Source organism: Lathamus discolor, chromosome 3, assembly GCF_037157495.1.
Source record: "Lathamus discolor isolate bLatDis1 chromosome 3, bLatDis1.hap1, whole genome shotgun sequence".
NCBI lineage: Eukaryota > Metazoa > Chordata > Aves > Psittaciformes > Psittacidae > Lathamus > Lathamus discolor.
In genome coordinates, this window is record NC_088886.1 from 87,109,149 (window position 1) to 87,132,334 (window position 23,186).

Below are 23,186 nucleotides of genomic sequence, written 5' to 3' on the forward strand. Positions count from 1 at the left end.
TCCTAATTTGGCACACTAAGCAAAACGTATCAACATAAACCCCTATGGTTTAAAATATTCGACAGACATAACAAACCCCCATGTTTTCCTTGTTGTATTAAACAAGACTTGAAGATACTGAAAACCTTCCCACACAATCTTTCCCTTTTGATCTTTACAAGAAGGCTGGTAGAATTCAGAGTATGAAAACCTGTGTGCAGCTAACTACATAAACCATCTATTTTTCAGGCAAGCCTTTATGTTTTAGCTGCTTTGCTAAATGTATTTTATGTACTTGCTGACCTTGAGCTGTGCTCACACAACCAGAGCCATTAATTGCAGTGGCTGTACATGCAGCCTACGTGCATGCTCTTCTTCCTTCAGAGCATCCTAGGGCAAACCCCTTGTCTTGAAGGCATACGCATCGCTGTGACAGCCACCACCGGGACCCAAGTGAAGGTGGGACTGGTGTGCACAAAGCCACCTGCGCAATCTGCTTGCCCTGGCTGGTTCTCCAAAGCCTCTGCTGAAGGTTGTGGGTTTGCACAGCTGAAATGGATTAAATTTGAGAGAACAGCTCCCGTCGATCCTGCTCAGGCTGGATTTGAATTCTCAGCACACACAGCTGGCATCCGAGAGGCAAAGCAGTACTTGCAAGTGAGAAACTTCTGTATCCCTACATGAGGCAATCTGGTTATCCTGTGTATGCTGGGCAGGGTTTGCCGAGTACTAACTAACCTCTGTTTTCCGGTTAAAAATGCAAGCTGTATGAACGAGTTACACTGCGCACGATGTTGTCTTTTCAATTAAACGCTTTTAGCTCTGAAATTTACAGTCCCGGACAGCAAAACACGACGGCAGCTGGGATAGCTGGAATTTCTCACATGGAAGCATTTTGCGGGTAATTCCCGAGTTTTGCTCTCTGGCATTTCAAGTGGGAATTTTCACCTCACTTCAAAACAAACTCATGTTTCTCTCAGGACCGTTGGTCCTTCCCCGCACCAAGCAGGAGCAGCCGAGGCCGAAGAGGCACAGGCCGGCCCCATGGGGGAGCACCCGGGGGGGGGGCTGTTTCCTACCGAGAATCCCCTCAGAGAGGGGAGCGCTCCGGGACGGCCGCCCGAGGGCAGGGGCGAGCCGAGCTCCGCTGGGGCCGCGTACGTGCGAGGGGACGACGGCCCGGGCCGCCACGGGCGGGGGGGACGGCGCTTCCCTTTGTGCCCCGGCGGGCCGGCCGCGTTGCCATGGGAACCGTCCCGCCGGCTGCGGCGGGATGAAGGCGGGTCGTGTGGCGGCGCAAGATGGCTCCCCGAGGCGGCGGGCCGCAGCGTGAGCGGGGCCGGGAGGAGCGGCAGCGGGGAGCCCTCCGCCGCCGCCGCGCGTCCCCAGCCCTCCTTCCTCCTCTCCCCACCCACCGGCCCTGCCCTCCCCTCCCCTCCGCCACCTTGCCTTCCCCTCCCCTGCGCCGCGGGCTGCGGCCGCGCCGCCCCGCTCCGCTCCGCCCCGCGGCAGCAAGTGGCAGCGGCCGCCGGTGCCGCGGGGCGCGCTGACAGCCCCGCGCCCAACTTGTGTTGCAGGCGCGCCCCGCCGCTGATGCGAGAGCTGCCGTGCCAATGCCAGCCCCGCTCCGCCCGGACTGCCGCCGCCGCCGCCCCCCGGGCCCGCCCCGCCGCCGCCGCCGCCGCGATGGCTCTGACCTTGTTCGGTGAGTAACCGCCGCCTCAGCCTGGCGGGCGCGGGGCTGCCGGCCCCCATTGTCTGCCGCACGGCAGCGCCTGGGCGTGGGCGCCGGCCCGGAGGGCTGCCGCAGGCCGGGGCCCGGCAGCGGCGCTGGGGGATAACGCGCCCCCGGGCTGCCCGCGGTGCCGGGTCGGGCTGTGAGCCGGAGTGACGGGCAAATAAAAGTTACGGTGCCTCCGCAAGCCCCGCTCGCCCGGTGAGGTGCGCGGGGAAGCCCTGGGACTCCCGCTCTCCTGGGAGAGCGCGCCGGGCTACCGGATTAATCGCCCGTGAGGGTTAGATGCGTTCGTGTAACCGTGTTTAATAGCACCGATCCGTGAAAGGACGGTATCGGGTGGCTGGAGTGTTGCTGCGGTTGCTCCGCAGCCCGAGACGGTGCAGTGGGAACCAGCGTGTGAAAACTGTAGTTGTAACTGTTGAACAGGCGGGCTCTCTTAAGTAAGGCTGTTTAGCCTGCTTATGCTTAATACGCTGTATTTTACAGTAGAGAAAAAGAAAAAGCTACTAACTGCGTCTGGCAGCATTAGATAAATGGAACAACGTAAAGGAAAACAGAAATTGACATGACTAACATCAGTACAGAATTAACAGGATAACAAGGGATACTCCTCATGAGAAGCTTGCGCACCGCACCGCAAGTGATTTCTAGTGGATAGGTTTAAGTGATGATATGAAGTCTGTTGTGTTTAGACTGAGCGTTTTACTTCCTGTGTAAACAAGTGGCTTGCTTTCATTCATCTTGTCATTCTTAGGCGTGTATGCTCCTTAAAAGAATAAAAACGGTTTCATGGGGTTTTCTTAAAACTCGACACCTGTTATATTATTGTGGAAGATTAAGCCCCATCTAAAAACAAACTTAAGCACGTGCTGCGAGGTAGTTCTCCATAGATAAAATCTGTGTGGTGTTCGATTCAGCTACAATGCTGTTATTTATATTTCCTGCCTGAGTTTTTCAGGATGCAAAAGGTGGTAAATTATAGTTCACAGTGCAGTGAACTGCCCGGCATTGTAGGCCTGAGCTTATTACTGAGTTCATGTGAACCCCTGCACTTCTGGAGGAATTGGTGCAAACACAAGGGCCCTTCACCTTGTCAGTTTCAGGTGGGCACCAATCTCTCCAACTTACAAGCACAAGTGAAAGTAAAGAGAGTGCTATTGACTGTTGTAAAATACCCTGCTGTGCATTCTACACTGTATGATTGTAACTTCTTGTTAACAAAAGGTGTAGGTTGTCACACAGGTAAATATTGTATACTGTAGTTGTGCCTTACCACAAATCAAATTTTTGGGCCACTGAAGATACACGTTTCCCATGGTGAGTACTTGATGTGTTGTTACAATATTTGGCTGCAAAAATTAAGAATATTTTAATTTCAGCTTTCAAATAAAGTGGCATTCCTTATTCAGGTACCTGTTGTTGTACCTGTTGTGGGTTTTGTTGTTGTTGTGTGATTCCTTTTCTGGTGGGTTATGGGTTTTTTTCTGTTGTTGGTTTTCGGTTTTGTTTGTTAGATGTTTGGGTTTTGGCTTTGGGGTTGTTTTTTTTTAAGCTTACGTGACTCTTTTTTTAATTCATGTGTATTTTATCTACTTACTGACATTTCCTATTAATATAAATTTGCATTACACAGTAAATTGAATTAGATGGTTTTGTGTGCTATCATGTCTCTTACAGTAAATGACATTGATAAATGTAAAAGATAATGAGCAAAGAGAAGATAGAGTGGCGTACCCTGCTGTGTGTAGGTTTTAAACAATATTGTGCCAAGGGTAAAACCTCTAGATTTCACCCTTTTAAGAAAACACAAATTGGCAATAAAACAATGAAACAAATAAGGCTAATGTGCATTGACAAATGAATGTGGTGCCTTTCATAACTGTGAAAGCTGTAGAGTACATCTTGAACTATAAATCCAAGAGTGCAAGTGGGACTTGTGTGAATGCAGAAAACATGCAGTATGTTTGCAGATGAGGCTGTGATTAACTTATGGTTAAGTTAGCCCAGCTTACTGTACTGCTGTGTCCCCTCTGAGCTGAGGTGGCTTGCCACACTTGTCTCTCAGCATATAACAAAGAAGGAACACAATATGCTGCCTCTGAACTTCAGGAACAGCCTTCGGCCTTTATCTTGAATTCTCCCTGCCTGAATAGGATAGTTGAATTTTCAGTTACTGCACTGCAGCTGACCCACAGTAACTCAGTAAAAATGTAACTCACAAAAGAATGCTTTTTAATTTGTTTCAATGTAAACCCCTACCGAAGCGATATCAGCAAGTCTGGGGAAAGGCAGAATGAATGGAATTAGTGTTATCTGGTTTGAGGGATTAAGCAGCTATAATTGTACTATTTTAAATTCACACCGATCTTAGACCAGTAAAACTGTCTTGAGGAAACAGGTCCTGAGGGAAGTGTTTGCTTTGGTTCTGCTCATTCACATAAATTCTAGGCTCAATATTGCTGCCTTTTTTTTTTTTTTTTTTTTTTAAATAACCCATAATAGTGTATCACACTGAACCAAATTCAGATTTCACATGTTCTGGGGCTGCTTCTAATAGGATGTGCTATAAAGTGTGTAAAACTTGAGATACATTGACATGTCAGCTTCAGGGGAAAATCCACCAAGTTTGTTGGGTCCCTTTCAGTTAATATGTGTATGTGTGTGAGCACAGTAGGAGAGACGAGGGGAATGGGAAATATGATTACATGCTTTCTCCATGCTCTTGATACTGTTTTATGGCTATTTTGGTGCATAGTCCAAAGACTACTAAAATGGGACAGGACTAGATATCTAGGTAATATTGTTGTGGATTCTGTATTAAAGTAAACAAGGTTGTCAAGCAGTTGAAAGGTGAGGTATGCCTTGTTTCTTCTACTTAGCAGAGTGGTTGTGAGTTGTTCCCATTCCTGTTGGAGGTTGCTCTTCACTGCTGTCCTCGGGGCAGCACCATGTAGCCACTGGAGCACTAGCTGCAGTTTGCACCTTTGAGGTGGCACCTTGAGGCTCTTTGGAAAGTTGGTTGGAGGAAAGAGCTTCTGGTGTATCAACAATGCTTTTCTGCCACAGAAAAAGGCTGTTACTCTTGGACTGTGTGTGTCTTCTGACTTCTTATTTCTTTTCACTTACAGTGTATTGTTCAGGTTGTGATGCAACATTAAAGCAAAAGGAGGAAAATGTTAAGACTCTCCGCTTTCTCAGTCTTAGGTATTTTAAAATACATTCCCAGTCTTGGCCTTCGAAGTTATCCTGTGCTTACTGTTGGCTCTATGGAAGGTGGTAGGGGGCTGCCCATGTTCCCACAGAGCAGTGGTACAACTGATGAGTCCAAGTGTGGTGCTGGTTATGAGGGAGAGGAGGTCAGCTGCTCCACAGAGATGGAGAGGGAGAGCAGCCCCTGTTGGAAGCAGAGATGGGAAAGTGTTGAAGTTGTTGGCTGGAAATGTACCTCTGTTACCTACCAATCACGGTGGCAGAAATGGCCTGTTGTGACCACAGGTAGTCACCCACATGTGAGATGGCTTTTTGTTAGACCAGTGCAAGTAAGGTTTCACCAGCACATTGAAGTTGTGTCCCAGTGGCCAAGCACCTAGAGTGCAGGTTTGATCTAACAGAGGAAAGCAAATCCTGTACTACGACCACATCGGTAGAAGACTGGAAGACAGTCAAGATATCTGGGAAGTGGAGGGAAAAATAATGCTGTCTGATCCTGTTTGTTTCAAATAATAGATGCAGTGCATTTGATATCCATATTCATGAATTGCCTACCAAGAGTTGGCGGGGATTTTAAAAACGTCTTTGTCCACAAAACGGTGGACTGTTTGTCCACAAAAACAAAAGACTTTCACACCTGATGTGTATGAATGTCTGGAACTTGAGTAGATGTCCAGTCCTAGTGCTGGTTTTCATCATTGAGCAGAATCAAGTTCCCTTAAAAAATGGTTGTAGTGATTACAGGTGTAACCTCCTTTTCCTCTCTAATTCTTCCTGCCTGCTACAGCAGCTGGAACGGCCTCTAAGCCGGTGTGCTTCTCTACAGCACAAAGCCCAGTGGCTTTATGCCCAGCCTTCATGGAGCTGGGTTGAAGCCACTTGCCTGGTTTATGCAGGAAGCAGCTAAAGGATACCCACCAGTTCTGATCTGCTGAATTCCTGTGAGGGATAGCAGCTTCACAGAGACAGGAAGAGCAATCAGTTGTGTTTCTATGGTTAGACTTCCTAAAGCCCATCTGTTAATAACCCTAAGCAGTGCTATCTTGCAGTGACATGGCTGAGGTGTGTGCTGTCATTTCACTTGGATGACTCAAGTATGGGAAAGATAACAAACAATTTAGAGGAAAAAGGAGGGGAAGTGTTAAGTTATCCCATTGCTGCCACTGTTTGCTTGTATCTTTGAATGTTCTGAGAAGTGTTTAAAGAAAGTCAGCATTGTAGTTTGGAAGAAAAAGATTCATGTTATGTTTCAGTGCTAATGAGTTGTCCTTATGTTTTATGAATTCCCTTTCTGTTCAGTTGTTTGCTCATCAGCTCTTGTGTGTGAACAAAGGAAGACATTTCAAAATGGCCCAGAGAGATCTTCATAGGCATTAGTTATTCATGCTCTTGCCTTCTTGCTCAGCACCTGCCAGTGGATGAAAACTCACCCTCCTGAATATTGGTGATTAGGAAATGAGAAGTGAAGCAATTCTCTTTCAATTTTTGAAGTGCTTGCACTCTGGTGAGTGGCTACAGATGAATGGGATTAGGGACAGACCTGTAATCAGCATGATAGATACGATTATTTAAGGAGATGATGAGCAAGGGCAGGTTTTGGAGAAATTTACAGGGATAATATCAGAATAAAAGAAATAAGCTATACATTGCTATAGGCAGGGAGGGTACGTCAAAGAAACCAATTTTATCTCCATTTCAGGTGTCCATACATTCCTGAAAGAGCACACAAGTATTAATTTGCCCTCCCATCAAAATTCCTTTCCACAGCTGTCAGCTCTGGTGTCATACTGCACAGAACTAATTTTCTATGAATCTGTTTACTATTATGGGTATGAAGCAAACCTTTTGAAGTAAGTTCTTCCATACTTGAAATGCTAATTAACAAATTAGTATTTTAAGTTTTATGCATCTGTGATTACTGTTCTCCATGCAAGCTGTACTCTCTTGCAGCTGTTTCAGAAGGTAGGGTATGCTTATGTTGGTGCAAGCACATATTTTCTAATGTGACAATCTTAAAGAGAGAAATCAATTCATTGTTCTCTAAATAAATGTTTTGCTTGTTAAGGGGAGGCTTTTAGAGTGCTTGGTTAGCTTAGTCCAAGGTGCATAGAAAGTAAACATTCCTCTAAAAGAATGTCTCACAACAGGTAGTGCCTGCGGATTCTCTGCTGATAGGAAATACTCAAAAATTCATCTGCTTACCTCTTTTCTTATGTGCAGAGCCTTCTAACGAACAGGAGCTACACAGACCACCTGCAATTCAAGTTGTTCTCCTCAGTGTTCTTATGCATTGTTCTGAACTACACTTAAAACTTGTGGCTAGCTCTGATGGTGAAAGTTTACTGGCAGAGCCCCTTAACTAAGGAGTCAGTTTGTGCCAAAAAAACATTTCTTTGAACCTGTTCCTTAACTGAAGTAGGTAATGGCAGTTTATTCACGGACTTGGGGCGTGTATAGTCATGTCACTATAGGGAGCATAAATGTGGAGTGCTATAGAAATGGTACCCATCACTGATGCATCTTACGCTCTTGAAGCGATTTTCAAAGTTAATATGTACCACATGTAGCATAGACAGTGCAACATCTTTTTCACCAGTAGAGCAGTGAATTCAGAGTGATCTTTTTAACTTGCTGACAGTAGATGCTCTTGAAGTGTTTAGCCCTTGCTTGAAATACTTGGGCTTCATTCAGTACTGACTGACAGGCTAATTTTAAAAGTGATTTAAGGAATTGAGCATATAGTCGCCATCAGAACTTCAAGTAGTCTAATTAGACAAAACGATTTAGGGACATTAGTACAATGTTTGGGGCTTTTTTAACAGGATTTAAAAATGAAGGTGATTTTTTTTTTTTTAATGGAAACCATGTCAGAGAAACTAGATCTTCTGACTTGTGTATCTAGGAGGCAAGTGGCCAAGTGCTGAGAATCCTAAGATTATTTTCTCCTAGGTACCATGTTAACTTATGTAATTTATAGAACCTAATGAAGCAAATAAGGAGAGCAACCTTGAAAAGGTTTTGCTGGCAGTGCAATCTCAGGAAAAAATCAAAAGGAAAACGTGCATAGGACCTGGGAAAAGAAGATGGATCTATTAACTAGTAAATTGCTATCAATTGATCAGAATATCAGAGGAGTGACACTAAGACTTAAAAGCAAGGATGAAAAAAATTCAGTGGTGGCTTCAGAGCTCAGCACTTACAGGTGTGCTTCATGCAGTGGCTGATAGAAAATTGTGGGGTTTTATTAATTGTGAGTATTATATAAGAACCTTAATAAATCAGAGGTTTGAGGATTGCTGCTGAAGCTGGGAAGGGCAGGTCCAATTGTGTGCACAAGCAATGAACTAAGATGAGGTTTGTTGTTAGGGAATTTTATCTGAAGAAATTCTATTGTGATGCCAGCAGCTCATGCACCCTGTTCAACAAATGCATCCCTTTCCTCTTTGACATCAAGCGGCCCACTGGGAAGTGAGGACAGTCTGCATAGCATACGTTCTTATCCGACAGTGTTGAAGTGAAATACACTCTGGATTGGAGGATCCAGGGAGAGTTCCCAAGCTTTGGTGATGCACATTTCATATCAGCCAAGTACTGATATTTCAGGTGTAAATCTGGTGGGTTTTCTTCAATTTGTTTTGGACTTGGCTGATCCTTTCTGCCTTGTTGGGTTTGGGGACTTTATTCTCTTACTATCTCTCTCCAAGAGTTTTTAACTGATTTTAGATGTGCTAAAAGATTTCCATGCAGTAGAAAGCATGTCTCACTGTCGAGAAAAGAATGTGTTTACATACAGTGGCAGTATCATAGTTATGACTTAAATACTACTTTAGCCTGTAAAAGCATAAACCTAATACAAGCCTTTTGAAAGAGTGTGTTATTTTTTTCCAGATAAAAGTACATTAATCAGGATCCTCCAAGGGTGGAGGCATAGGTAACTGCTCTGTGCAGTCTAACGGTTAACTGAGCATTGTTAAATGATTCTTTTTCTTTTTTCAGAACTTGGGGTTTAGCATCTGCATCTCAGGCTATTTAGCTGCTCCACCTTGTGGACAGAGATCTTACAGTTCTGCAGAAATGGGTCTTCAGGCAGAACGAGACAAAATAGGCCCAAAACCTGAGCCAAGGGCCCTTTTGTACTTATTAACAGAATATGAGATGCTTCTTGCTTCTTTGTAAAATCATGCGCTGGCTTGGTTGTCCTTTCAGTGGGATGGATTGTTTCTGCTTTGTACATCTTCATAAATTTAGAACCCTCAAGAATTTGCTTTTTTGAGCCTGTCTTGAAACAAGGAAAAGTATAATTTAATGTCACTGAAATATTTGGTCTTCTAAAGCATTTAGCCGTACAGCTGGGACTTTGTAACTGCATGGCGTCTGGGCCTCAAGCATCCTCACTGGCCAGACACAAGAAGGTGGTGGGAAGAGTTCCTGCAATTTTCCAGGCTGTTCCTGAGGGTTTAGGTATATGGTGGAGTAGGGGGTCAATGTCCCAGTTCTAGTCAGGGGGAAGAGGGGGAAGAGGGTTGATCCACATCCCATTGGGAAGCCAGTAGTATTTGCTGTGTGTGCAGTATCCCCTGTGAATGTGGAAGAGCTGTTTGAAGCCTGACATTTCCAGCACTCAAAACACTTGTTCATCTTCTGTCTGAATGAAAACCATGACATTTCTGAAGTGATTCTATGACTTTGTCAGCAGTTCTGTGATAAGCATCATGGAGAGACTATCAGGGCTGGTTAGCTTTTGGTTAAAATCTTGTTCAATGCTGATAGAATGTGATAATGTGGTCTTTTTTTTTTTTTTTTTTTTTTTTTTAACATGACCAAATCTTAGTCCTCTGGTAGTGGACCACTGTTGAAGTTGCAAGCTAGATCTTGCTGCTTGCAGTGAGCAGGTAACTGTGCTTTTGGTCCCCATTATCTCTGTAATGAGGCCCACTGTCACATCCATCTTTGTTCCAAGTGGCAGGATCTGGCTCTGTTGAATACATACATGGCTGGGGCTGGATGTTCCTGGTGCTGATGTGAGGTGGTGTTTGTCTTTCTGCTGCAATCCTCTTCCCTATCTCTGTCTCCTTTCTGCCCCTCTTGATGCAAATGCACCTGCTTATAGGTAGCCTTGCCATTTAAGAAGCTGAAATAAAACACAGTTTCTGACCTTGATCACAAACTGCATGTCTTGGGCAGCTTGCTTGTGGGAAATGTCTACTCCAAAAGTAAAAGTAAAACACTGACTTCTAAATACTGGAATTGTTTTGTTGCCTGCTGTTTGGTGGTGTGCTACCATGGCTAGCACAACCACAACTGCAACCATTTGAATGGTATAGCAAGTACGATAGAGCATCGTGTACCAAACTCTTCGAGTACTGCTGCAGCAGTGGAGGAGGAAGTATGGAATTATTCCTTGTGCAGAGTAAATGGGTGGAAAACGGAGTAATAGTGCAGTTTTTAAGAAGAAAGTCAGTGCTTTAGTGCACTACCTAACTGTTCCTTGCTCTTGCATTGGCAGGGTACATGACAGCTCCTCAATGCTGAATTAGTACCTGATAAGTATACAAGCCAGAGCAGACTATAAAAGTTGCTGATAATTATTTGCTAGGGCCAGTCTTCCGTATATTTTCCTTTGCCATTTATGGTTTCCATATGAATTTAGACACAGTGCTTCAGTGCAATCTTGGATCATTTTTCATTAAAACCAAAACAAACTAGCCCACAAAAAAAGCCCCAAACAGAGTTCTTCCTTGCCTCTGCCTTACTGGCTGAATATGCACGCACAGATACATCCTTCCAATAAAGGCAGCACAACTTTGACAGAGCAATTAATTTTACTGTTCCTTTTAATTTATTTGAAAGAGTATATTTATAAATGGGACTTGAAAGCACTGAAAAAATCTTCGCTGGTTTAATAGAAGCAGGGAAGCATTTCAAAGTAAAATAATGGTGGTTCTTCGTGGGAAGAAGACATTCAGAAGCTTTGTGTTCAATATTATTTTCATACCAAAATTTACATGGTAAAGGAATTATGTCAGGTACTTTCTTACTGAGAAATAACATTTATAATATAATAAAGTAAATATTTGCAAGTATGTAAAAGAAAATTGACATCCCCAAAACAAGAGAAGGAGAGGAAACTTACCGCAGCATTTCCAGAGGTGAGCTCATGTGTGTATAGCTGTGCTATAAACTGGGTTTTTGATCTGTCACATCCTAGAGCTCTCTCTGTGTCTGTGTGTGTTTTTCTGTGCTGTCAGTTGCCACGATAAGGTTCTTTTTATAAAGTCAGAGGGGAGCTGAAGACACCAAAAGAGCTGTTACCTAGAGAGACAATGCTGGCTGGAAGAATTAATGGGTTGGCAGGACTTGCGAATAGAGATACTGATCTTCAATCTGCAGGATGATCTCATTTATGTGGACCTCTCTTTCTCTTGCCAGCAACTGTTCCTATTTTCTGTTTAGAGATCTCATTCTGTAGGGCAAAATCTGCTTTTCACTTGTGGACATTCTTATGGGGTGTTGGTTCCAGAAAGGATGCATCAATATTCCAGAAATACAGCTAGTAATTGTTGTAAAGCTCCTGTTCAACACAGTGCTATGATAAAGTGACAGGTAATATACCCAGGTTTCCATTATTTGTGGACCAATTTGTCTTTCTTCTAATTAGTGGAAAAAAGAAGGAAGAACTTCAAAACAGAGACAAGAAAAGCGTCTGATTAAATTTCCTGGAGGCAGAAAGAAACACATGGAGTTACCCAGAAAAGGACTTGGAGGTTATCTCTGAGCATCGATTGTATCAAGCTTTCCAGCCAGCTTTCCCATTCCCACTGGGTGTTGACAAACCTTTATGTTCAGTTCTCCTTCCAGCAGCCTGTTCCCAACTCCCTGCTCCATTTTCATCCTCCCAAATGCAGAGGGAGCTGAGGACAAAGGGGGGGCCATGCAGAAAACCTCTCAGTGCTTGCAGAGCTGCTAAACCACCTTCAAGTGTGGCAACTGGAGGATGATTTTTTTGGAGAAAAAGCTATAGTTCAAGGAAAGGCATCCCACAACATTGCGTCTATTTCCCTTTCTGTGACCCTGCCAGTAATGTGTTTTAGGAGTTCCCTTCATGACACCAGAAAAAATGATCATGGTTCCAGGCAAGAGTACTTTACTTGGTAAAATGTCCTCCTTCCAGCCATGAGTGTTGATGTATTGCATCTGGTCTGGAAATAAGGATGTAAATACAAGCCATATTTTTGCATGAGCAATGGTGTGTGTTATTGATGACTGTTTTAGAAAATGAAAAATCTGTTTGTAATAAGAATCGTAATAGGTTTGTTATAGCGCTGATGGTTTAAGAATTTAAATGGGTGAAGTTTGGGGAAAGAGAAGCAACAGCGTCCATTACACCATCTGACACCGAGAGGGAGAGCCGTGTTTTGGAACATGTGAGTCCGTCTTGAGGCCAGCTATAACAGCAGTCAGAAATCAGATCTGTTCTTAATTTTCTCCTTGTGACTCTGATTTTTAGCCTGGGCTGCTAATGGGTGGTTTGGTTTTGTTTTGTTTTCCCGCAGGAGGCTAATAAATGCACAGCAGCTATCTTGGTCTAAAATGCAAGGGAGGACAAGTTCTCAGCAGAATTTTACTAACGGGTAGGGAGGCAGGGTCAGTGTTGTGCTATTTTGTTGTGGTTCAGCTTTTGGTAAGACCACAAGGCTCTATTTAAAAGTGTATTTTAGAGCAGGAAAGTGAATGTTTGTTCATTATCTCAGGGCTGTGTGTGGAAAAAAAATAAATTCAAAGCAACCAAGTGACTGGTGATATGTCTCCCGTTCAGCAAATTGGGGCATTATGCAGTGGTTGTGTTTCAAAAGTGCCTGAAAACTCGTCCTTTATTCAGGGTCAGCCTTGACTGGGTGGACTTCTTATTTATGGGAGGTGCTTAATTTACAGCTAGAAGACGCTTTTATACCGTATCATATAGTTCTTTTTCATTATTGTGGTGACTGCTCTGAATATTTGTGTCATCAAGCTCCAATCAATATTCCCTGTTGGGTATGTTAGAGAAGTCAAGACAAAAACGTATTTTTGTGAATGCCTTGAGGCTGTGGCTATTACGGCTGTCACTAGCTCGAAATTACAGTAAAACCAATGCACTCTTGTTGGTATTATTAATGTTTGGAAGCAGGGAAACAAGTGATGGGAAATGAGCTCAGTCTCTGTACAGGCAGACTTTTGAAATAGGAGACAAAGAAGGATTTGTGGAAACAAAAAATAGGAAAGAAATGTTAAAAGGTGAATATTTTCTCTTGTGTTACCCCTCGCCATGGTTGGAATGTGAGCAGTGTTACAGCAGTAACCTCAACAGGTATTCCTCCAGACTTCCAAGACAATTTCACTGACTGTAATCAAAACAGTGTCTGTAGTGAAAAGCAGTCTGCATTCAAACCAGGGAAGTTTGACCATAGTGTTCAACTTTGTGTATGTACCTGATGCTACTCTGAAGTGCTCCAAGACTTTACTGTACTGGTATGGAAGGTACCTGGACAAATTATCTGTCAAATGTAAAAGATGCTCTTCATCCAATACAGGCATATTTCTGTCAGTTTTGGACTTGCAAAATTAGTTTGCAAAAGATCTTTCCAATAAGCATTAAGGAGGTTGAGAAACTCATTGATCCCAGCACTTGGGACTGCATCCAGCCAGTCAGTTTTGTCACAGAGTTAAAAAAAAATAGTTTCTAGGCAGTTTTTCTTTGAAATAGATAAATTAAAGAGGCATATTTGATTTTGACAACATTTTCAGTTTGAGGTTTACTGTGTAAACCAGACATTTCAGGATACCTATGAGTCGGTAGAGCTACTGTAACTCCTGTAGCTATGTAAATCATAGGGTTACAGGCAGCTGCTGGCTTGGTCCTGTTGTACTTAGAGCTAACCTGCTGAGCCATGTCAGGTAACAGTTCCTGTCGTGTTTGTTCTTTCTTGGGAGACAAGGATGATCATCATCAGCGTATCAGAAGTGCTGAAAATTGACTGCAGCCTGTTTGGAGGCTGGGGTACCTCACTGGACACAGAGCAACATTCAGTTCTGTCTTTATTAAATGCCCACAAGGTGGCACTTGTCATCTTTTTTACCTCTCTGAAGTCTGAATTTTTATACTGCAGCAACACTAAGAAATGATTTTAGAGGCTTTGAAACTTTTCTTAAACAGTAAGCTAACAGTACTTTTGTGGGAAGGGCATTGCCCCCCCTTCCATTAAACTAAAGTTAAGACAAAGAGGCCAGTGGCTGTGTTTTGCTTGTTTTATCATTTCATGTGTGAAAATTGTAGCTTAAAATTAAATTACTATTTTTTGTTATAAAGGGTTTTAATTTTTTTATTTGTTGTCACTCATGTAGTCATATGCAACTATTTATCTGGCAAAAAGAAGGGAAAATGAACATATGCTTTGGTTAAATGAAAATCTAGAAACAGATCATTTGCAACCTGGTCTAATCACTTAAAAGATGAGTTCATTTAAGAGCAGCAGTGCTTGTGATAAGCGAAATATTACTCATTAAATTTTTCCCATCATTCATAGGCAGTAGTAGTAGACCTGCTAATAAAAGGCGCTGAACTCTAGCTGTTTCCAATGGGGCTCTTATTCAACCCCCTTAGAAGCTTTACCACACAATTTATTGCTGCCAGATCAGATGTCTCTACAAGGGATGGTAGTGTGATCTTTTTCCTCTTTCCCTCTTAAGACTGATGCAGTTATTCAGATCATGCTCTTATTTGAGCCTGTTTGGCTGAGAGTGCTTTCTTGTCTCCCACTTGGTCACATCAGGGAAATGGCAGTAGCTCTTGTAGCTTTCTGGGGCATTGTTCACACTAGCTTTCTATTAATCATTTTTATTCCAGTAATAATTAGAAACCTAATTGTAGTTGTTTGGAGTGGTAAAAAGCAAAAACATATGAGGATGAAAGAGCAGAGAAAGTAAGTTTTATACCATTAAAAAATTCCTGGGGCATGGTGTGTGTGATGTAGTGCTGTCCTGCAGCCGCAAGGATGCTTTTGTTGTCAGTGCCTGTTTTCACTGGTTTGTATCTTCCCCTTAGACTGTATTGCTTGTTGTCTTCCTACCTGGGAATGTCTTTGGAAAATATGACAAAAATACATTCAGCTGTTTCCTTGCTTAAATAATTCAAACAGTTTAATTTTTAAAGTCCAAGGCTGACCATGTGCGTGTGGTTTTATGGCATTGAGGAGTGTAAGCTACCTCTGCAAAAGGTCAAGGCAAAGGAGTAAAACTTTGTCTATGAAGAGTTGTCACTGATGACTGATCCCTCTGCCCTTTGAATGGATGGCTCTAGTGGCAGAGCAACTTTCTTCTGTGCCAGCTTCTCTGCAGTTGGCCTGGGACCAATTAGATTGAGCAGTTGGGCAGGCTACTTGTAACCTACCTGTGAGTTGCCATCTACTGTCAGGAGACAAACGATGTAAGCTGGTGGTAGCTCCTTTTTGGACCTAGAGGTCATTTGTCTTTGTGATCAGACTGGGCTTAAGTTTAACACTTAAGAACTACCCCAATCCAGTTCTGCAGCAGGGTGGTTGTGTCGGCAGCACAGCAGGCTCAGAGCAGGGGAGCCTCCAGTGGGAGACCTAGGGGTCCACACACAGCCAGGGTGCATGATAAACTCTTCATCTATCTCCATGTTCAAGTGGACATCTGTCTGGCATCTTCTCTCCACCTGGAGAAGGTGCAGAAAATAGATGGTGGTTTATTTGGAAGCTTTTGCACTAAAGCTCCTTACAGTAATGGTGCCTGCCTGCCTGAGGAAGAGCCTTGACATGTCTGAAAGTTTTCAAAGCTTTTTTCTTCATTCAAAGGAAATCATGTGCCAAGGATAACATTAAAGTAGCATCAAAGACTCAACAGTCATCATTGCAGAGTGTCCTACCGTATGCTGTATATTTGGGAATTGGGAGAAAATGTGGTGCTCACTGCCTGGGGTGTTCTCAGCCCTGAAGGGATCTTCCCATAAACAAAGGAAATTCTGTAGCGACCTAGTTGTGAAATGCTATGCGTTTTCCATGTGGGCCCAGGCCGCCGTGTGCCATCAGGTTCTTGTCATTAGAGCAACGTTACTTTTTGATTAGTGTTATTTATTTAGTCACTTTTAAACCCCAACAGTTTTTGAGAAGTAACAATAGCTTTTATTGAAGAGAAAGGGAATATACCAAAAAGTTGTCTGACATCTCTTTAAGGTGTGCTGTAACCCATACAAGGTATTTTGGTCAGAACTAATTTGTTACCTTGTGCTATAGAAAGGCAAAGAGAGGACAAAATTGAACCAGAGGATCATTTCCCTTTTTATATTCATGTGGAGGACCCAAATGCTGGAGAAGTGTTCCTTCCCAAGAAAACATTTCATGCAAGGAAAGAAAGGTTGACCACAGCTTTCTCTTTTGTTTACCGAGCACCGGCTGAAATGAACTTTTCTGCAGCCTTTGCTGGCACTGTGTGTGGTACCCTGCTTGCCAGGGCAGGGTTGGGTCGGTTTTCAAAGGACCTTGTGTGACAGGCAGGCAGCCATGTATTGCGCTTGCTCTTTGCATCAGGACTCTGCCTGCCGCCCCTTTACAGACTGCCATCATTACATTGCAGACCTAACTTACTGTCTTCTGGTAGCAAAAGCATAGAAGAGGGGTAGACAGAGGCTTTGTGGGAAAAAAAATGTAGATCCCTAGGTCTCATCTAGGAGTGACAAAGGACCTTTCTTGTGTGCCTTGCCTTCATGCGATAGACAGGGATATTTTGGCTGTTCTCTGCACCCTCTGCTCTGCTGCCTGCTCTCTAGAAGCTGCCTGCCACCACCTTCCCCTCCTCCTGCTGCCAGCTGCACAACGCTTCCAGCGCTGCTGGGTGCTGCCACAGCCAGCGATCAGTGTCTCATATTTAGCCTGAAAGCACGGTGTTGTAGCCCATCTGTTTTATAACTGCTGCCGAGGGCGGTGGCTGTATTCATCCTTTAATTACCTCAATGCTGTTTGAGTTTTATTTTCGTTGGAATGCATAAAAGCCCTAACTGCTAGGGCCTGCTTGGCTCCTGCTTAAAACATTTCGTGATGGTTTGAGCTTAGTTTCTGAAATGCTGTTGGCACTTCTACTCTGAAAAACAGAGATGAAATGTCATTTTCTGTTCAGTTGCACTGTTTTTGTAGCTTGAGAGTCTCACCAGCAAATAAATTATGTCTTTGTAAGTTGAGTGATTTTTATCCTTTGGGCATAGAGAAGGTGCTAATAAGGAAGATTCTGAGGGTGAGGAGGAATTTTCTAGAAGCTGATTTTTGAACACAAAAAAGGGTCTGTTGTGTGGATCAGCAAATGGCCACATCCACTTGCTGTGCACCTCCCCAGGAGTTAAATTTTGACACATGCTGCTGCCAAACAAAGCAAGATTAGCATCTTAAAATACATGCTAATACTCACTGGTTAGTGCCTAGGCTGAAGCTTGCAGAAGAATGTTCAATACTTTCTTGCGTCTCCTCATATTTATGACTTGCACCATTCTTTGGCCCTAAATCAGTTCAGAAAACAAGAAATTATATTTTCCTCTCCTGATCCCATTGATGTTTGGTTTGCATGGCTAGGAACTGGCCTCTTCCACAAGGTTCCCCAAATGAGGCCTCACCTGTGTTCAGTAGGGGTATTGACAAATCAAAGTTTGGGGTGAGAGCTGCTGTGTCAGCAGATAGCTGACTATTTCTTCCCAGACAGTGATAAACCGATCTCCAGCATGATGTTACAGATGACCATGCTGCAGGGAATGACATACAGCAGAAGAAAAATAAAACTGAATTTGCTGCAGGAAACCTTCCAGTAAGTCCTAAATTGCTTTATGGGGTTACAATGCGGAGTTAAGCTGCTGCTTCTGTACCCTAGAGCTGGCTGATCTTCAGTGAGGAGGGAGAAAGAACCATTTCAAGCAGAGGTAAACATTTTTATCCTTTCTATAAAAGGAATACACAGAGACAAGCACTCTAAACAGTTTAAGGCAATAGTAACAGTTTTCATATCTGCAGTTAAAATGTACACTCTGAAAGCACTACAGTTGTCCAGATTTGTATAAGAGATAAAGTGGAAGTGGGTAGGAAAGAAGGAAAATAATGAAGGGAAATGCTACATTGTAACGTCACGATTAGTCACATTTGTGTTTATGGAAAGATCTCAGATGCTCTCCTATGGTTTGTGTCTCTATATGAACTTCTCCAAAATGGCTGTGTGACTGTCTACTGGCAGAAACCCTTTTCTGCACAAGTGTGAATTTCTGACTCTGTGCTTTTCACTTCTTAATTGCAGATGGTTCATGACCAAGCAATGGTCATGAACCAAGATGCAGTTTCCTTTCTCTTTCATTAATTGGTGTAATTTAATTAATTAATTAAAGGAGGGCACGATGGGCTCAGGAAGCAACACTCTTGCTTCACTGTGACATTTCTTCCTGTATTGAGGTTGTTGCCAGAAGCTGCCCATTGTGCTGTTCTGGGCTTTTCTGCTTCTGTTTTCTCTGTTTTTAGGCCAATTTCCTGGACTAGATATGAGATGGCTTGACAAAGATGCTGAGCAGCTAGAGTTGGCTAAGGTAGGCCAGTCCTAGCAAAACAGCAGTAGGAGCAAACCAAAGCATTGCTCAAGGGTGAGGGGAGAGGTCTTGTGTGCAGACGAAGATTGCCAAGGCTGGGGGAAGGCAAAGTCCTGGGAAAGAGAGGAGAGTGTGTCTGGGAGGAAGGAAGATGATGGCAAGAAAGTGCTGAGACTTGTTTTAGAAATGGTTAGGGAGCACTCCTGTCCTTGTCCATTGGAGGGAGAATGCTGGGCTGGCAAGCCCTTGCCCTCGGAGAAGCAGAGAGACACACAGCCCATCATGTTGGGTATGTAAGAAATTTAGGTCCATGCTCGAACTACAGGCACCAGCTGTTATGACTCTGTAATAAGATGTTGCTCCAAAGAAAAGTTTGATTTTTACTAAGGGTTCAAGAGCAAAAAGGTGATTCTACAGGGTAAAGGAGTGTAAATGCATTTTCATGTGTCCTGCAGCATTGTTTCCCCCACGCTTAACCTTGTATATAGATTTAAGTCTCAGTGGGGTTTTTCAAGGGATACATCAGTTCAGGGTATTCTTACTCTTTTCTTTACCCATACATACATGTTTATATTATAGTTTGTTTGGTAGCCTGAAAGTACAGATTTGGGGCAGACAGGTGTTTCTCTTCTGATCTATTCCAGGCTGGAAAATTATTAGGTATCATTATGGATTCAGGCTAGAGAATTTGAAGAACTCTCGTATTATGTAAAAATAAAATGTTATGTCATTCTACTCAGAGCAAAATTCTGAAGAATTAAAAAACCTGCCATTGTTTGGGATAATGGGAAATGATCAAACATTTTCACTTTTAAAGATTAGGGGAGACTGTTCAGCACCAATATCTGTCAGCTTGAAACTGGTCTCAGTTTGAAACTGCAATTTATCTACATGGAAAGTGTGCCTGATCAAAAATGTCCTTGCTGATAAGAGTGCCCTCATGCTGGCAAAAGTCTCATCAATGCTGGTAGGATCACATCTGGCCAGAGCTGGTAGCATCAGTTTATATATTTATCTTCTCTGTAGCGCTCTAGACCTTTGGAGAAGAGCAGCTTTAAGCTGAATTGCATCTCAATGCAGAAAATGCAGTTAAGATAAAACTTGATGCACAGCTTGTAGAAAATGATTTTATTTTATCGTGGAAGCATTAGCAGAGCTGAGATACTGTGCTGATGGGAGCTGTAGAAAAACCTGAGAACTGACAGCATAGAGTTTATTGCGTTAATTGGAAAGTGGTGCAGCGTTTGTGAGAAAATGTATTTTGGGTTCAGCTTTTTTCTGTGTGGTTTTTATCATGCCTTGAAGTGCTTTTCGGGTGCTTTGGATACCTAATTGGAGATGCTGTATGTGGAAGGCTGCGCTCTCTGAAAATCAAACCTTTTTCCTAAGAATGGATTTCAAAATACTGCTGATGTGTTACATGGGACCACATAGATAAAAAACAAGTAACTAACATACAGGTCTGATGTTTATGCTTATTCTGTTTTATCTTTGTATAGCGGGGTGGTTTTAGTATTAGAAACATTCTTGCACAGAGCAAGCACCACACACGGTCTGCTTCGCTGTTGTTACTGCGCTGTGCTTGCTGCTACAGTATTTTATATCAGATAACTTCTTTTTTTTTTTTAAATCACAATAGAAATGACCTTTGTTTTTTCATTACCTCGTGTGGGATGGCCGGAGGGTGTTCTCACACTGTAAAGGCAATAAAGCACACCGACAGATTTTTCTAACAAAATCCTTGTGCACAGCTGCATAACATAAATCATTCCTTCCAATTTCTGAATGTTAAGTGTTTGTTGTAGGAAAGTTACTGCTGTTCTTGCCTGACTTTAACAAGGTTTGGGGGTTTTTTGTTTGGCACAAATATTGTTGCTTTTCAGTTTTATAATCATGCTGCCCTTAGTTGTAACAATTTTACGGCTTGAGTGCAAGCAAGTATAGGTTGGGCTGCCAAGATATTTGTATTTTCATAACAGTCAGCTCATATTTTACAAATATAGTGTGTGTTGTCCTTTACTTAGATTATTTATTTGTAAATTCAACTGGTGCATATGTTGCCAAAAAACAAGCTACAGCAAAAGCAAATTCAACTAGTGGGGCACGAGTTGTCTTCTGGGACTAAACCCATTATTTTTACTTACAAGTTTTGCTCTTTTTCCATGTGACATGGCAGTGCTAAGGGATCACGTTACAATGCCTCTGGAATGAATCGACTTGCACTGCCTTAATTAAAGGTATCAAAGTAGGAATGAATAACCATGGCTGCATCTGTTGCTGCTGATTCTCTTTTACTGCCATGGTGTAGTGTGAGCCACTGAAGGTCTCTGCAGATTTGAGGTGCTCTGGCCAATCCTCAGGATGTGGTAGTGCATCTGCAGGACCTTCCAGATACCAAACCCCATGATATTCTGGGGGATGGCAGTTTGACCAAGTGCTGTTTTAATAATAAAGTCATCAAGATTTATAATTATGAAACCCAGTGCCACCAAGGTGGTCCATAAGGACTGCACCCTCTTCGTGCATAGCGCTGAAACACAGGGTAAAACATGGAGCAAAATGACAGCTCAGGGAGGGCAGAGAGTGTGCTGGGTGGGTCTGGGCAAGTCTATGCCACCTTTAACTGGGAAATACCTCACTCCTCTAAGCTCGAATTTAGAGATATTTTGACTTGATGGTGGGAGAGATGGAGTATAGCAAGTATCCAAAGAAGGCAGATTGCTTATTCTGACGGGAGACAATGCAAAATCCTTTCCCAGCTTCAGGCTCAGTTTTGGGGGCTTAAATGACGGTCAAGTGGAGATGCCACTCAGGACAAAATTCAAGCAACAACTCCCCAGATTACTTCACCGTTATGTGACCTCATAATAAAAACTAGAAATTAGGGTTTTGTTGGATGCAGCAGGTAGTTCCAGTGAGCAGACAATTGCAAACAGAGCTCGGAAATTAATGCTGCAGTGAGAAGAGGTTTCAAACAGCAAGGCTGGCTGCATGGTTGTCTCAGCTTGTGACCCGTGGTGTAATGAGTACTGAGTAACTCCAACCAGCTTGAAGGCAGATAAGCGCAGCGTCTTGCACAAAGCCTCAGTAACTTGTATCATCAGAACTGAAGCCAGTCAGTGTGGTAAAACAGTGGATCAGAGACAAAGTTTGCAACAGAGCTCTGGGCTTAAAATGTCACATCAGTTGTCAGTAAGTCCTAAGGGTGACAGAACTTAGAAAACACTAGGATTTTTTATTATTATTATTATTTTATTTGAGAATTAAAATTTTGGGATTAGAAATATGTTGGTAATTTTAATACATACTGACTGCTTCCAGGTAGAGCTTGTACTCAGTATGAAAAAACCCTCTCCTTTTTTGCAGAATATTTCATAGTACTTTCATACTCTGATTTTATTTTAGGAGTTGTTAATTGCTATCCAGAAGAGGAAAAAGCTAATGGCAGGAATAAATTTTATGAAAACTGGTTTATCATAATATAAATTGAGATTAAAAAAATCTGATGTAATTTAAAAGGGAGTTTATGGATATACACATAGTAAAATAATATGCATTCCCCCCCAGTATTTTGGCTTCTGATCTACATGTTTCCATTTTGAAGATACATTTATATAGTCTTTATTTTAGCTGACTAAAGAAAATACTTTTTATCTTTTCGGTTTAAGTAAGGAGGGGAGCTTTTAACAGGTTGTTCTGTACTCTGAGAGTAAAACACAATTTTAGGACCTAGGTGCAATATTTATCTTAATAAATTGTTAAGTGCTTCTGGAGGATTATTTCTGTGTTAAGAGGTTTCCAACACAACATTAAGATCTGCTGTTTTTCTTTCAGATACTGATGAATACAGGCCACCTGTTTGGAAGTCCTACTGTAAGTATCTCAAAAGACTTCTTTTATTTTTTTTCCAAATTAGAGATGAAAAAGTTTCGTTTGGGTGCTTTAAAAGACTTTATTTTTCTTCTCATCAGAATGCGAATTTAAGAAGTATCAACGGGTTCATTACTGTTTATTTATAGCTGCAGTTGTTTATCCTCAAGGGCAAGTGAATGCAGGCTATTCAGAGGGGTAGGTTCTCTGTACCTGACCAGCATAAGTGGTCACACTCCTGTGTGGGTCTGGCTTATACTGGTTTGGCTGCCTGGACCGAGGCTTACCTAAATGGTATCCTTGCAAACTTTTGTGCTCTAGTACTTTGCATCACTGGAGCTGATATTGAACTGGTTAGAAAAACCCCAAATAAATATTTTTACCCCGGAATTTCCTGAGTTAGTAAACCAAGAGCATTCATTTGGCCTGGCATGACAAATCAGAAGCAGGTTTTTTGAAGCCCTGACTAGAAGGGTCTGGATTCCTACCAGGCTGCCAGCATGGCCTCTGCTGCTCTTAGATGTGCATGCTGTAGCTCAGAGGAAGCTGGCCTCACAGGTTGCCGTGGTCAAGTATGTGGGGCACTAGTATGGGCGCATTGCCCTGAGATCAGAATGCCACTCCCTTGGGAACTTGACAGCTTGCTGGGTTTCATTCCTGATTTTAAAAAACCAACAAACCAAACAAAAAAATACCAAAAATTCAAACCCACAAAACCTGACCAATAAACAAAACACCTTGGGGGTTTTAAATTAAAAAAAAAAAAAAGATGCAAAAGGA

At 42.6% G+C, this 23,186-nt stretch overlaps 1 protein-coding gene across 3 annotated transcripts in view; it reads left to right on the forward strand.

The window, feature by feature from the left end:
- The first annotated feature begins 739 nt into the window (after nucleotides 1-739).
- Nucleotides 740-23,186, forward strand: part of CHN1 (chimerin 1) — a 105,463-nt gene continuing 83,016 nt past the window's right edge. For 2 of the 3 annotated variants that reach the window (XM_065670314.1, XM_065670316.1), the window contains exons 1-3: nucleotides 740-880; nucleotides 1,557-1,684; nucleotides 22,371-22,409. In XM_065670314.1, coding sequence (XP_065526386.1) covers nucleotides 771-880; nucleotides 1,557-1,684; nucleotides 22,371-22,409 — 277 coding nt within the window. In that variant the 5' untranslated portion in view covers nucleotides 740-770. Of the gene's footprint in view, nucleotides 881-1,237; nucleotides 1,309-1,556; nucleotides 1,685-22,370; nucleotides 22,410-23,186 lie in introns of those variants that run through there. The other variant, XM_065670315.1, reaches the window with a different exon arrangement.